The following is a 13,220-nucleotide window of genomic DNA, read 5'->3' as shown; positions in this document are numbered from 1 at the left end:
ATATTCAGTTAGACTTTCGCTTTTCCAAATCCGAAATGCCGGGCCTCACGCTTGACACCTGCCATCAGATTTTGTACAGCCACCTTGTCCACCTTCTTCGCTGCAGAAAGCCAGTTTGCCTTGAACTGCTGCCCGTCCTTAGCAGTTTTTTGGTCTTCTTTAGGTTCCGCTTGACAATAGCCCAATATTTCTCAATTGGGCGGAGCTCAGGCGTGTTGGGAGGGTTCTTGTCCTTGGGAACCACCTGCACGTTGTTGGCGGTGTACCACTCCATGGCCTTTTTACCGTAATGGCAAGATGCCAAATCCGGCCAAAACAGTACGGAACAACCGTGTTTCTTCAGGAAAGGCAGCAGACGTTTATTCAAACACTCTTTCACGTAAATTTCTTGGTTGACAGTCCCGGAAGCTATGAAAATGCTGCTTTTCAAGCCACAGGTACAGATGGCTTGGCAAACCAGATATTTCTTTGCGAACTTTGACAGTTTTATGTGCTTGAAAATATCTGCTACCTTTCCCCTTCCTTTTGCCGTATAAAACTCCTGTCCCGGAAGCTGCTTGTAGTCGGCTTTGACGTAGGTTTCGTCGTCCATTACCACGCAGTCAAACTTCGTCAGCATCGTCGTGTACAGCCTCCGGGATCGCGCTTTGGCCGTCGTATTTTGTTTATCATCGCGATTTGGAGTTTTTTGGCTCGATGCACGGTTGTAGACGATACACCCAGCTTATTTGCGGCGTCTCGGAGAGAGAGGTTAGGGTTTCGCTTGAAACTACCGGCAACTCTCTTTGTCGTCTCAGCGGCTTCCGGTTTTCAATTTCCCCCCGATCCAGACTTCCTGGCTGTCGACAAACGTTCCCCAAACACTTTAATTACATTTGTAACGGTTGATTTGGCAACTTTTAGCGATTTTGCCAGCTTTGCGTGCGAGTAGCTCGGATTTTCGCGATGCGCGAGCAAAATCTTGATACGCTGCTCTTCTTGCTTGGACGGCATTTTGACAACTGAAGAGTGAATTCCAAAATCAAAATAGGAGCAACATTCTACACACACACACCTTCAAAATGAGGGGTGTTCAGGTTTTTTAAATGCAAAATTGAAAGAAATACGTCAAGTTTATATTGACCAAATTTTGACCGTATCACCCTTTAGGGCAAATTTGTGAAAATCGGGCGATACGAGTACATATATATGGGACCTATATCTAAATCTAAACCGATTTTGATGATATTTGGCAGGTTTGGTTGATACTACAGAAGGTTACCTTTTGCTAAATTTGAGTAAGATCGGGTAATAAATAAAGGTTATGTGGCCAAATTTGGGAAAATCGGGATCTATATCTAAATCTGAACCGATTTGGATGAAATTTTGCACACTTGAAGTGTGATGAAAAAGATTACTTTGTGCCAAATTTGACGATAAAAAATCGCAACGTAACCCCATTTATCGAAATCGGGCGAAACATATATATGGGAGCTATATCTAAATTTGATCCGATTTCTTCCAATTTCAATAGCGTTCGTCATTGTACCAAAAAACACCCTGTACCAAATTTCGTCAAAATCGGTTAATAATTGCGATCCGAATCCTGCGAACAACAAATACATTAACAGATGGACGGACACCAAGCGCTAGATCGACTCAGGGGGTGATTCTGAGTCGATCGGTATATACTTTATGGGGTCTAAAATGAATATTTCTGGTAGGCACATTTTTTGGCAGATTAAAGTTATTATACCCTGGCCACTATGTGGTTATGAGTATAAAAAGATTAGAGATAGTCGTTGAATGTCTTCTCATAAATTTGGGTTTATTTGCTCTTAGAGAAAATACTTTATACACCGAAAGAATTTTCTACGTAAAAGAACGAAAAATTTCGTTAAAAGTACGAAATTTTTCATTGTTTTACAACCAAAGAAACTTTTTCATTAAAATAACGAAATGGTACGTTCTTATAACGAAATTTGTTCTTCACAGTTGTATGTAAAACTTTCGTGCGTTTTATGAAAAATGTTCGTACTTTTTATGAAACAATTTTATACTTTTTATTAAAAACGATCGTACTTTTTGTGAAAAATTTTCGAACTTTCAGAGAAAAAAATATTATGTTTCAAAATGCATTTGGTTGTAGTAACAAGCTTGAAAAATGTCATCACTACTTTACATCTTAAGTTTTTGAATAATTTTTAGTTTGGTTGCTTCACTTTTATTCATAGCATGCTGTCACCGAAATGAGAATTAGCATAGGCATGCATTACGAAAATGAATAAAGCACATTATCAAAGACAATTTTATGTCGCGAACGAAAATTTTACAAATTCAATGAAACTTCTTCGTTATTTCAAAGAAAATTTTTCGTACTTTTTATGAAGAAATTTGAACGCAGAATGTTTCATAAAATATTCATAAGTTCGTAAAAACTTCTTCACAAAAATCATGAAATTTGAGAAAGTTTCGTTAAAAGTACGAATTTTTTACGAAGAAAAAATAATATAGAATATTTCGTGGACGTTTCGTATATGCGTAAAATATTCTTCGTAAAATTTACCAAAATGAATGAAAATCTCGTTGTTTTAAAGAAGAAGTCACAAGGAATAGTTAATGAAGACTTTTTCGTAAAATTAACGAAGTGAATTCTTGCGGCGTACACACTTCTATAATGAAGCTATTGTGCTGAAATGTTAAAAAAAACTCGTATTTGAGGTCAAGTTCGAAGATCGGTCCAGATTTTGATATAGCCCCCGTATTAACCAACGCCTCGATTTAGGGTCTTGAGCGTCCCGACATCCCAATTTTTATCCGATTTGCCTGCAATTTTTGGAGAGTTTCTCCTGAAATTATTCAGACATTATGCCCAAAAATTAAGTACGTATAATATTAATAATCACGAAATTCTGAGTCGATCTGAGTTTGTCCGTCCGTCCGTCAGTTGAAATCACGCTAACTTCCGAACGAAACAAGCTATCGACTAGAAACTTGGCACAAGTAGTTGTTATTGATGTAGGTCGGATGGTATTGCAAATGGACCATATCGGACCACGTATAGCCCCCATATAAACCGACGCTCTGATTTGGCTTGCGGAGCCTCTAAGAGGAGCAAATTTCATCCGATCCGGCTGAAATTTGTACATGGTGTTAGTATATGGTCTCTAACAACCATGCAAAAATTGGTTCACATCGGTCCATAATTATATATAGCCCCCATATAAACCGCCCATATACTCGTAAACCGATCCGGAGCCTCATGGATGAGCAAAATTCATCAGATTCGGTTTAAATTTGGTACGTGGTGTTGGTATATGGTCTCTGACAACCATGCAGGAATTGGTCCATAATTATATGTAGCCCTCATATAAACCGATCCCCAGCTTTGACCTCCGGAGCCCCTTGGAAGAGCAAAATTCACCCGTTCCGGTTCAAATTTGATATGTGGTGTTAATTTATGGTCTCTAACAACCATGCTAAAATTGGTTCACATCGGTCCATAATTATATATAGCCCCCATATAAACCGATCTCCAGATTTGAACTCCGGAGCTATTGGAGGAGCAAATTCATCCGATCCGGTTGAAATTTGGTACATGGTGTTAGTATATGGTCTCTAACAACCATGCAAAAATTGGTCCATAATTATATGTTATATAGCCCCCATATAAACCGATCTCCAGATTTGACCTCCGGAGCTATTGGAGGAGCAATTCATCCGATCCGGTTGAAATTTGGTACGTGGTAAAATTTGGTATATTGCGCTAGTATATGGCAGCTAGTAACCATGCTAAACTTGGTCCATATCGGTCTATATATATATATATATATATATATATATATATATATATATATATATATATATATATATATATATATATATATATATATATATATATATATATATATATATATATATATATATATATATATATATATATATATATATATATATATATATATATATATATATATATATATATATATATATATATATATATATATATATATATATATATATATATATATATATATATATATATATATATATATATATATATATATATATATATATATATATATATATATATATTTTTTTTTTTTATTAGTATAGAAAATTTTGTCAAAATTGTTTTTACTATAAAAACTTTTGTCAAGATTTTATTTCTGTAGAAAATTTTGTCAAAATTTTATTTCTATAGAAAATTTTGTCAAAATTTTATTTCTATAGAAAATTTTGTCAAAATTTTATTTCTATAGAAAATTTTGTCAAAATTTTATTTCTATAGAAAATTTTGTCAAACTGAATTATTTACGTATTTAATCGGCCTTTTTTGTTTAATATATACCCCGTATGAACTAACTGACAATTGAGAAGACGGTGTTAAGAAGTTTTAAGATACCTTGCCATCGGCAAGTGTTACCGCAACCCAAGTAATTCGATTGTGGATGACAGACAGGAGGGTACATAAGATTTGGCGTGGCCCTAGCATCGCCAATGGTCATCAAAAAAATTGAAAGTCGGTAAAATTTGACTTTTTAATAGTCGCAAAATCTTTTCCACATTTCTAAAAAGTCGGGAATATGACGTTTGCATGCCTCAAAAAATTAATAGTTTTTATTTGATATTTTCTTCATATTCAGGGTCTGTGACTCAAGAGCAGAGTAATTATGTTAATGTCGGTCTCCGGACTCTCTACCTTTCGTGAGGGTTTTCTTTTCTCTATAGGGAATAGTCCAAGCCAATATGGGGAATTATTTTGAATAGAAGCAATTTTTGGATTTTTTTCCTTTCTTTTATTTATTTATTTATTTTTTTTTTTTTTTTGTTTCAGAAGAATACAAAATGACTATTTTAGCAAATCTCTCAAGATGGTCTCTTAAACGGCATTTTATTTCAATTGAAACCCTAATTGGCTTTCTTGTAATCGCCTGCTCTATGGCATCAGTGTTAGCCAATGCTGTGACACCTGAGATACCCACAGTGAGTGATAATGAAAATGAATTTGGTGATATGATGAACATCGATGGAGGTATTGATGAAAAACGCAGTGGTTGGCAATCGCTGCAAGGATCATGGGGTAAACGATCCAGCCAAGATTTGGAATATACCGAAGGAGATAATATATTGCCAGTGCTAATAGCAGGTATGGATCCCAGATCTAAGGTACAACTCGCATATCTGACAAATGCTGCAACATTAGAGCATTTGGTGAATCCCCAAGAGTATGCGGTTAACTCTGGCGAAACTAATGACTTAGATGATAATGTCCTAAATGAGAAACGTGCTTGGAAAAACTTAAATGTAGCATGGGGTAAACGACGTAATGGACCCACATGGAATAAATTCAGAGGTAAGCTTGAACATTTGTGGGGATAGCAGTGCTTAAGCGATTACCATTTCCGATTGGTTTTATTATACCAGATATTTTCTCATTCCAATCAGGATCCTGGGGTAAGCGTGAACCCAACTGGAACAACTTAAAAGGCATGTGGGGTAAACGGGCCAGTAAAGATTGGCAAAAGCTCCATGGCGGTTGGGGAAAACGTTCCATTTCAACATTCTCCGATTTGAATTAAACTGCTGGCTGCTTTCATATGTGAAATTAATCCATAACTACTCCTAGATGACGATTACGATGACAACCGATTTCAACATGATCAATTAATTAATTCCACTAACTAATACGTATTTATTAATATTAATTCCATATGTCATATAGGTTATCTAATAAGTACGAGTACATATGTAGTTGTGTAAAATAAATTATCTAACTTAAATTATTTGAAAAAACAAAAATATGAAATATTAAGAAAATCGAAAAACTTAAAACTATAAAAAAAATTGCATGAAAGCCTTATAACACAACTTTTTATTTTTGAAAATAAATGTTAGAATTAATATCATTTTTTTTCTCAATGTAATACGAATATACAATGTGAACCTATTTGTAAGGACCTTGAATCCTATATGTGTAGACAAGGTTGTGTGTAAAACTTCCTAAATATCCTCATAACCACATCGAAAAAGAATAATACACTGAGAAAAATTTACTTGTAAAAAAAATTGTTTGTTTTAGAAAAATGCCTATAATATTCAATATTGATATTGCCTAATAATTTCTTCTTTGTGAATTCACAAACGGGGTTTCCCCTAATGGTGTTTTCTTTTCAGAAAAAAACTGATTTTACTTAATTTTTTACAGAGTTTACATTTTTAAAATGATGCCAACAACTTAAATAAAAAACGCTATCTTTTTTTACGAGCAGAAAAGAATTAGAAGGAGCAAACAGGATCATGATAAAATGAACACACACCAAAAATAATAAAATATAAACAACATGATCGTGTGTATAAACCAGTGTTAAAACATTGAAATTATCGAATTTTCATTAATTCAAATAATTCAAGTCACCATCATCAGCATATACAATTCTGCTTTTTAAAGCAATCACAGCATTCTCGTTTGTCGGCAGTGGTAAAAATGTCCTCAATTTGCCGTTATTTTCACAACATTATTCGAAACTTTGGCGAACTCTTCCTGTGTTTTTTTACAAAATAATCTAAAAATGTCATATTCCGGGCAAAATAAGTGCCCATATTTTACAAGAAAAGAAAACGCCCAATATTTCACAATTTTGCATTTTTGAATTGCAAAGAATATCAATAACTTAAACAACACAACACAACAAATATTTATGTAGTATCACTGTAGGTACTGCACAGTGTCATAAAGGGGAAAAAGCGAAAGATCTCCAGCTTGATATGAAAATTAATTTATTTTTATTAATAGAAAGGTCGAAGAAAATCCAATGAGTTAATTTGGGATTTTTTCGCTAGAAAATAATATATGACAGAAGACGAGTTTGTTTATTTAAAAGTTTATTTTTTAAGTATATACAGGGTGGCCCAAAAAAGACTGAAAAAAGAATGAAGGATTAAAAAATTGTTACATCTTTTTTGTTTTTAATATTTGTTTTAGTCTTTTGCAGGTTATTTACTGGTTTTTGGAGATAAATCATGGCTACATATGATGTGCAGCAACGCGTCAAAATCATTCAATTTTTTTATTCTTCTGGAAGCCAGGGAAAATGATAACTTTTAAACAATCTTATAATTAGCGATGAAGCTCATTTTCACTTAAATGGCTATGTAAACAAACAAAATTGTAGATTTTGGGGCACTCACAATCCTAGGGCATTACATCGGCGTGAATTACACCCCGCCAGATGTACTGTTTGGTGCGGTGTTATGGCTGATAAAATTATCGGTTCATATTTTTTCGAAGATGTGGAGTATAGGACTATGATAGACAATTTTTTGCGTCCACATGTTGAGAATAATCAAAACATATGGTTCCAGCAAGATGGAGCAACTGCGCATACAAATAAAAACCGAAAAATTACAGTTATTTTTAATCCTTCAGTTCTTTTTGGGCCAACCTGTATATTTTGAAATTTTCCATTTTCTGATTTAAGACTTTATTAAGAACAAAATACTATGCACTTAGCGATATATTTTCTGTTGACAAATAAAATTAATCAATTCCCTTCTGATTGATGTGCACAAAAAAAAAAAACTCTTTAATCACAAATGAAATTTTAGACAAAGGGAATTTGCTTTTATCACACATTAGTTTTATAAAGAGCAAATAATGCGAATTTAACAAACAAAGGAAACTGTTTTGAAAACTATTAAAGTTTTTACGAAAAAAATCACTACACCCAACAAAAAAAAAATACCTCTGTTACTTGTAATTAATTCTTTTAATTATCGATAATTATTTTTTAACCCTCCTACGGCCAATTTAAAATGGCGTGGCTAAGTTTTTTTTTAGTTGACCTATAAAATAGAGTTAATCAACTGGAAAAAATTTCATAGGTGTCCTTCATCATCACCAGGACAATGTCCTAGATGTTCTGCTGATGATGAATCAGATGATGAAGGACCTAGTGATGACGGAGTCGATGGAGAGATGATGGATGACCTCTCTATTTTGCGACAACTGTAGTTTGACTTGCGTACAAATGCTCGGTAGCAACTGCAAGGTATAGTAGAATGCAAACAAACCTTTTTATTTCAGACACAGCACATTTAATTTGTATGCCTTTTGTTTGCTTGGCATATAAGTTCGTTTCCTCATATACTAAAAAAAAAGTTCAAAACACAATATTGCATATATGCAACATCGGGCATGAGAGGGTTAAAAATTAATTAATTTCAATACGCGGTATTATGCGTATTGTTTCAGACCATTCCCGAAATTCTAATCGGAATCGAACTGTGGATTTTTTGTCTTTATAAGGTCATAAAAAAGTACTAAAACACTTTAGTTTCAGTTATATTGATACCCGGTTTCCGAATACAGAAAAAATTACCCATGTATGGGTTAGTAAACTATAAAGATGTTAATTGAATTTTAACTGGGGATGCATACTGAGAAGTAGAGATCTGCATCGAATAACTTTTCACTACATGTATGCAATTCGCTGTCGAATATAGTACATACACTGTCTTTCTCTCAGAGCGCAAGTAGTGAAGTGAAGAGAACACTTGCTTGTCAAATACCACCAAGTACTTATCCGAAACAATATGTATTCCGAAAAGAAGGAACAATAAAAATGTAAGTACTTGAGAAGAAGTACAACATGGATTCTCTTCACTTCACGTGGTACCACAAGTATTTCTCAGTTATGTGCGAAGCAAAACTTTCCATTATTATTAATCATAGATATGTATGTATGTCACATATTTCATATATTTATGTATGTCACACACTTAACGTTTGCCGTTCTTTATAACAAACCGAAAACATTTATTATGGAGAGTAACTGTTTTTATGTACTTCTGAAACTGCACTTGGTACATGGAGTACTCTATGAAGTTTTGTTCTCGCAACATACTCGACGTGATCACTCTGAGTACACTTCAATAAGAGAGAAAGAGGAATATGTGTTTGTTGGTAGTGAAGACATCAGAGTAGCAACAAGAAGTTACTCGTGGCGTTTGGTGTTCATCAAAATGTGTACCAATTGTTTTGCGAATCTCTCAAATAGATGTACTCATGTAGCAAGTACACGTGTACTCTGCATTTACAAATGGAATTGTGCAGACCTCTACTGAGAAGTATGTATCCCCGTACCGCTGTCATTGATTAATAGAGTAAGGACCAATTTCTTAATGTCTTGTTAGTATTTATCGTACCGATAAACAGCTAATTGCATAAAAGTATTTTATTATCCGGTACATAAAATCCCCAAAAAGTTATATATACAAAGAATCTTGTCATATGAACGGCGCATAAGTTTAACTCAGTTCAAAGTAATAAAGAATAGGATTTTTCATTATTTTTTGGGAATCTTGAACTAAATGAGATTAATTAAAAATTTATAGTTTTTTTTTGGTTTGTTTTGTTTATAAATTGAAGTCATGTCTTATCTTCTTTTTTTATTTAAATAGTACATCAGCTCCACTTTTACAAAACCGTTTCTAAGTAAATAATTTTATGTTGATTTAAATTAAGGAATAACTAATATTTATATCTATTAATACATAAATTTACTTTTTACGCTAATCAATAAATATCATCTTTTTCAACACGCAGAGAAGGAATATGATCCCCTCAAACATGTTTCAAGAGCAAAATGTTATTTGTGTATGGTGACCATGTAACATGTTTGTCTCTAAAATGTAATTTTCTCGTCAAATATAACCTGCTTGCCGAAATCAGATACATAATTTCCGAGAAAATAACATGGTTGTGAAAACCATGTTACATGGTCACCACCCAAAAATAACATTTTGCTCTTAAAATATGTTTGAGGTGATCATATTTCTTCTCTGGGTGAACATCATAAAAAATACCTTTTATGATAAAAGTTTCTATTTAAATATTAAGGCAATGATAAAGTGTAGTATCCAGCTTAAAAAATATACCCTTTAGAATGAGCTTGAACTTTAAATAGATTTGTTTTATACCCATGCACAGAGAAGAAATATGATCATCTCAAACATGTTTCAAGAGCAAAATGTTATTTTTGGATGGTGACCAGGTAACATGATTACAGTGATGTCAAGCGTAGGGAAAAATCCTTTTTTGTAGGGATTTTTTCCTAAAATTACATCTGTAGGGAAAGAAGGACAGAGTTTTCATTTTTTCTGCAAATGTAGGGAATTTTTCCAATTTAAAGAGTTTACTACATTTTGCAACAAGAAGAGTACTTTTCCTTAATATTCCAGATAGAAAAGTTCAGCGGTAACGTTAAAAGATGTGTTGCATTGGTATTTAATTACAAATGCGTAAATAGATTTCATTTGCAGGAATGAATGCTTCCATTAAGGTTCATAAACAGGTGATGGCTTCCTCAACTTGGTGCCTCTCAATATTTTCTAATACAAAGATCACTTGCAGTGCATACGCGGATTCGTGTACATAAATGTAGGATTAAATATTATTACAATACTTATTCGAGCCTATTGAACAAGATGATTAAGGGAATTAGTACTATTACTGAAAAGAACTTGTCCAATAAGCTCGAATAAGTATTGTAATAATATTTAGTTTAAATGACTTGGACATTAAGCCGGCCTGCATTGGTGTCAGGCTAACATAAAAATAGTAAATGTAGGATTTTTATTCCGAAATATCTTCAAAAACTGTTTTACACTTGTTACATTCATAACAGTTTTTAATGTTTTAGAAAAATGTCGTCTAGTGAAGAAAATAAAACCATCCCAACAATATTTATAATTTTGACCAAATTGGCTCACTGTTGAATTAAAGCGTTGGCTAGAGGCGGTCGAAAAAGATGATTTTAAATACCAATGCATTGCTTGTGGAAAGTTCGTAAATTGTAGAAATCAGACCTGAAGAAACACGCGGCCATTAAAGTCCACAAGAAAAATGTTGGTAGTGTTAAAAATGTGCAATGATGTTGCAATGTTCGGAATCCGAATAAAAATGTACATATTCATATTATTGAACATTTGGTCCCTTTAGTGAAGGATATAATCCCTGACTATTAATTTTAAATAAATTGAATGTAATGTAAAATATTTGTCATTTTCTTGCCAAATTTGTTTGAATTTAGTACCGTAGGGAAAAATGTAGGAAAAAAAATTTTGGGCGTAGGGAAAAAAGGGAATTTTTAGGAGCCGCGTAGGGAATTTTCAAAAAACTTCCTGGCATCACTGCATGATTATCGTTTTCTCGGAAATTATGTATGTATTTTCGTCAAGCACGTTATGTTTGGCGAGAAAATAACATTTTTGTGACAAACATGTTATATGGTCACCATCCAAAAAAAAACATTTTGCTCTTGAAACATGTTTGCTGTGATCATATTGCGTGCATCTAAAAAAAAACATACAATATTCATAAGTAATTTTTCCCAGTGTATGAGCAGATCGAAGCTTAGCTATTACATAAAATAATTCATTGGTATTTATTGTTACACTTATATTATAGGGGAAACTTCTGATAAATTTTTAATATATTTATTCATTTACTTTCATTAAACAAATCCATATAAAATTACATCATGTACAATAGCATACGGTGTATAATGCCAAACATTTTATTATTGATATAATTTAAAATATATTTATTAATAGCAATATACATACAAGTATATGTATATGTATGATTCGTTTATTTATATCGCAATATAAATTCTATGTTTAAATATTATTGGCTAAATACAATTTCTGGGTCATGTTGTTAACAGCAAACCAAACCATACATAAATGGATATCCTATAGGCAAGGTATTTGTGTGATTGTAACCTAGGCAAGGACTATAGTAATGACCGCTTCTATGTAAATATGTGAATGAAACAAAAAATACCTAAAAATAAAACAATACATTTTTGATCATAAAATTTCATATTGGTTTTAATTCTTTCCTCCCAAACGAAATTTTAGACAAACAAAGATCGTTTCTCATATGCATTTCGCTGTACGGAAGTTTATTTGGAATAAAAGTATATACTTTTGTGATAAACGTTTATTCTTTTGCAGGACAATTTCATAAAGACTAACTCAAAAAAACAAAAAAAAAAACAATCTATTCTGGCTAATTTAATTCATTTTTCCTCACATCTTTCTCACTTCCACGAGGTTTTTTAGTTCTTAGCACCGTTTTCTGTAATACAAACAATGTACGAGTAGAAGAAATTATCCAATTTTATAAATGTTTTAAATTGTACCTTTCGCCTGGACGGAGAATCGAACCGAGGACCATACAGTTTGTAATCAAACACACTATCCACTAGACTACGTAACTGCTATAGTCATCAATAGAAAATTATCGTTATAAGTTATATTTATATAGCATAGCTTGCGGCGCCCACGGGCCGATTAAACAAATTTTATTTAACTGAAACATACATTCATTTGGGCACCGTGGAGAAGTGGTTGGTACGTCCGCCTTGCATACCAAGGATCCTGGGTTCGATCTCCGCTTCGACCAAAAAAATTTTTTTTTATTATACCCTCCACCATAGGATGGGGGTATATTAACTTTGTCATTCCGTTTGTAACACATCGAAATATTGCTCTAAGACCCCATAAAGTATATATATTCTGGGTCGTGGTGAAATTCTGAGTCGTTCTAAGCATGTCCGTCCGTCTGTCCGTCCGTCTGTTGCAATCACGCTAACTTCCGAACGAAACAAGCTATCGACTTGAAACTTGGCACACGTAGTTGTTATTGATGTAGGTCGGATGGTATTGCAAATGGGCCATATCGGTCCACTTTTACGTATAGCCCCCATATAAACGGACCCCCAAATTTGGATTTCAGACCCTCTAAGAGAAACAAATTTCATCCGATCAGGCTGAAATTTGGTACATGGTGTAACTATATGGTCTCTAACAGCCACGCAAAAATTGGTCCATATCGGTCCACTTTTACGTATAGCCCCCATACAAACAGACCCCCAAATTTGGCTTGCGATTGCTCTAAGAGAGGCAAATTTCATCCGATCCGGCTGAAATTTGGTACATGATGTTAGTATATGGTCTCTAACAACCAAGCAAAAATTGGTCCACATCGGTCCATAATTATATATAGCCCCATATAAAAACCGATCCCCCGATTTTGCTTGCGGAGCCTCTAAGAGAAGCAAATTTCATCCGATCCGGCTGAAATTTGGTACATGGTGTTGGTATATGTTCTCTAATGACCATGCAAAAATTGGTCCACATTGACCCATAATTATATATAGCCCCCATATAAG

The 13,220-nt window shown here is 33.5% G+C and overlaps 1 protein-coding gene across 1 annotated transcript in view; it reads left to right on the top strand.

Moving 5' to 3' along the window:
- Mip (Myoinhibiting peptide precursor) overlaps window positions 1–11,861 on the top strand; it is a 64,830-nt gene extending 52,969 nt beyond the window's left edge. Inside the window, exons 2-3 of the mRNA XM_075304525.1 lie at window positions 4,820–5,335; window positions 5,407–11,861. Of these exons, the coding sequence (XP_075160640.1) occupies window positions 4,828–5,335; window positions 5,407–5,561 (663 nt within the window). The 5' untranslated portion in view covers window positions 4,820–4,827 and the 3' untranslated portion in view covers window positions 5,562–11,861. The remainder of the gene's footprint in view (window positions 1–4,819; window positions 5,336–5,406) is intronic.
- The last annotated feature ends 1,359 nt before the right edge of the window (window positions 11,862–13,220 follow it).

This window comes from Haematobia irritans, chromosome 4 (assembly GCF_050003625.1).
Source record: "Haematobia irritans isolate KBUSLIRL chromosome 4, ASM5000362v1, whole genome shotgun sequence".
Taxonomy (NCBI): Eukaryota; Metazoa; Arthropoda; class Insecta; order Diptera; family Muscidae; genus Haematobia; species Haematobia irritans.
The sequence above is the reverse complement of the archived record's forward strand: the minus strand, read 5'-3'. Positions and strand labels throughout refer to the sequence as shown.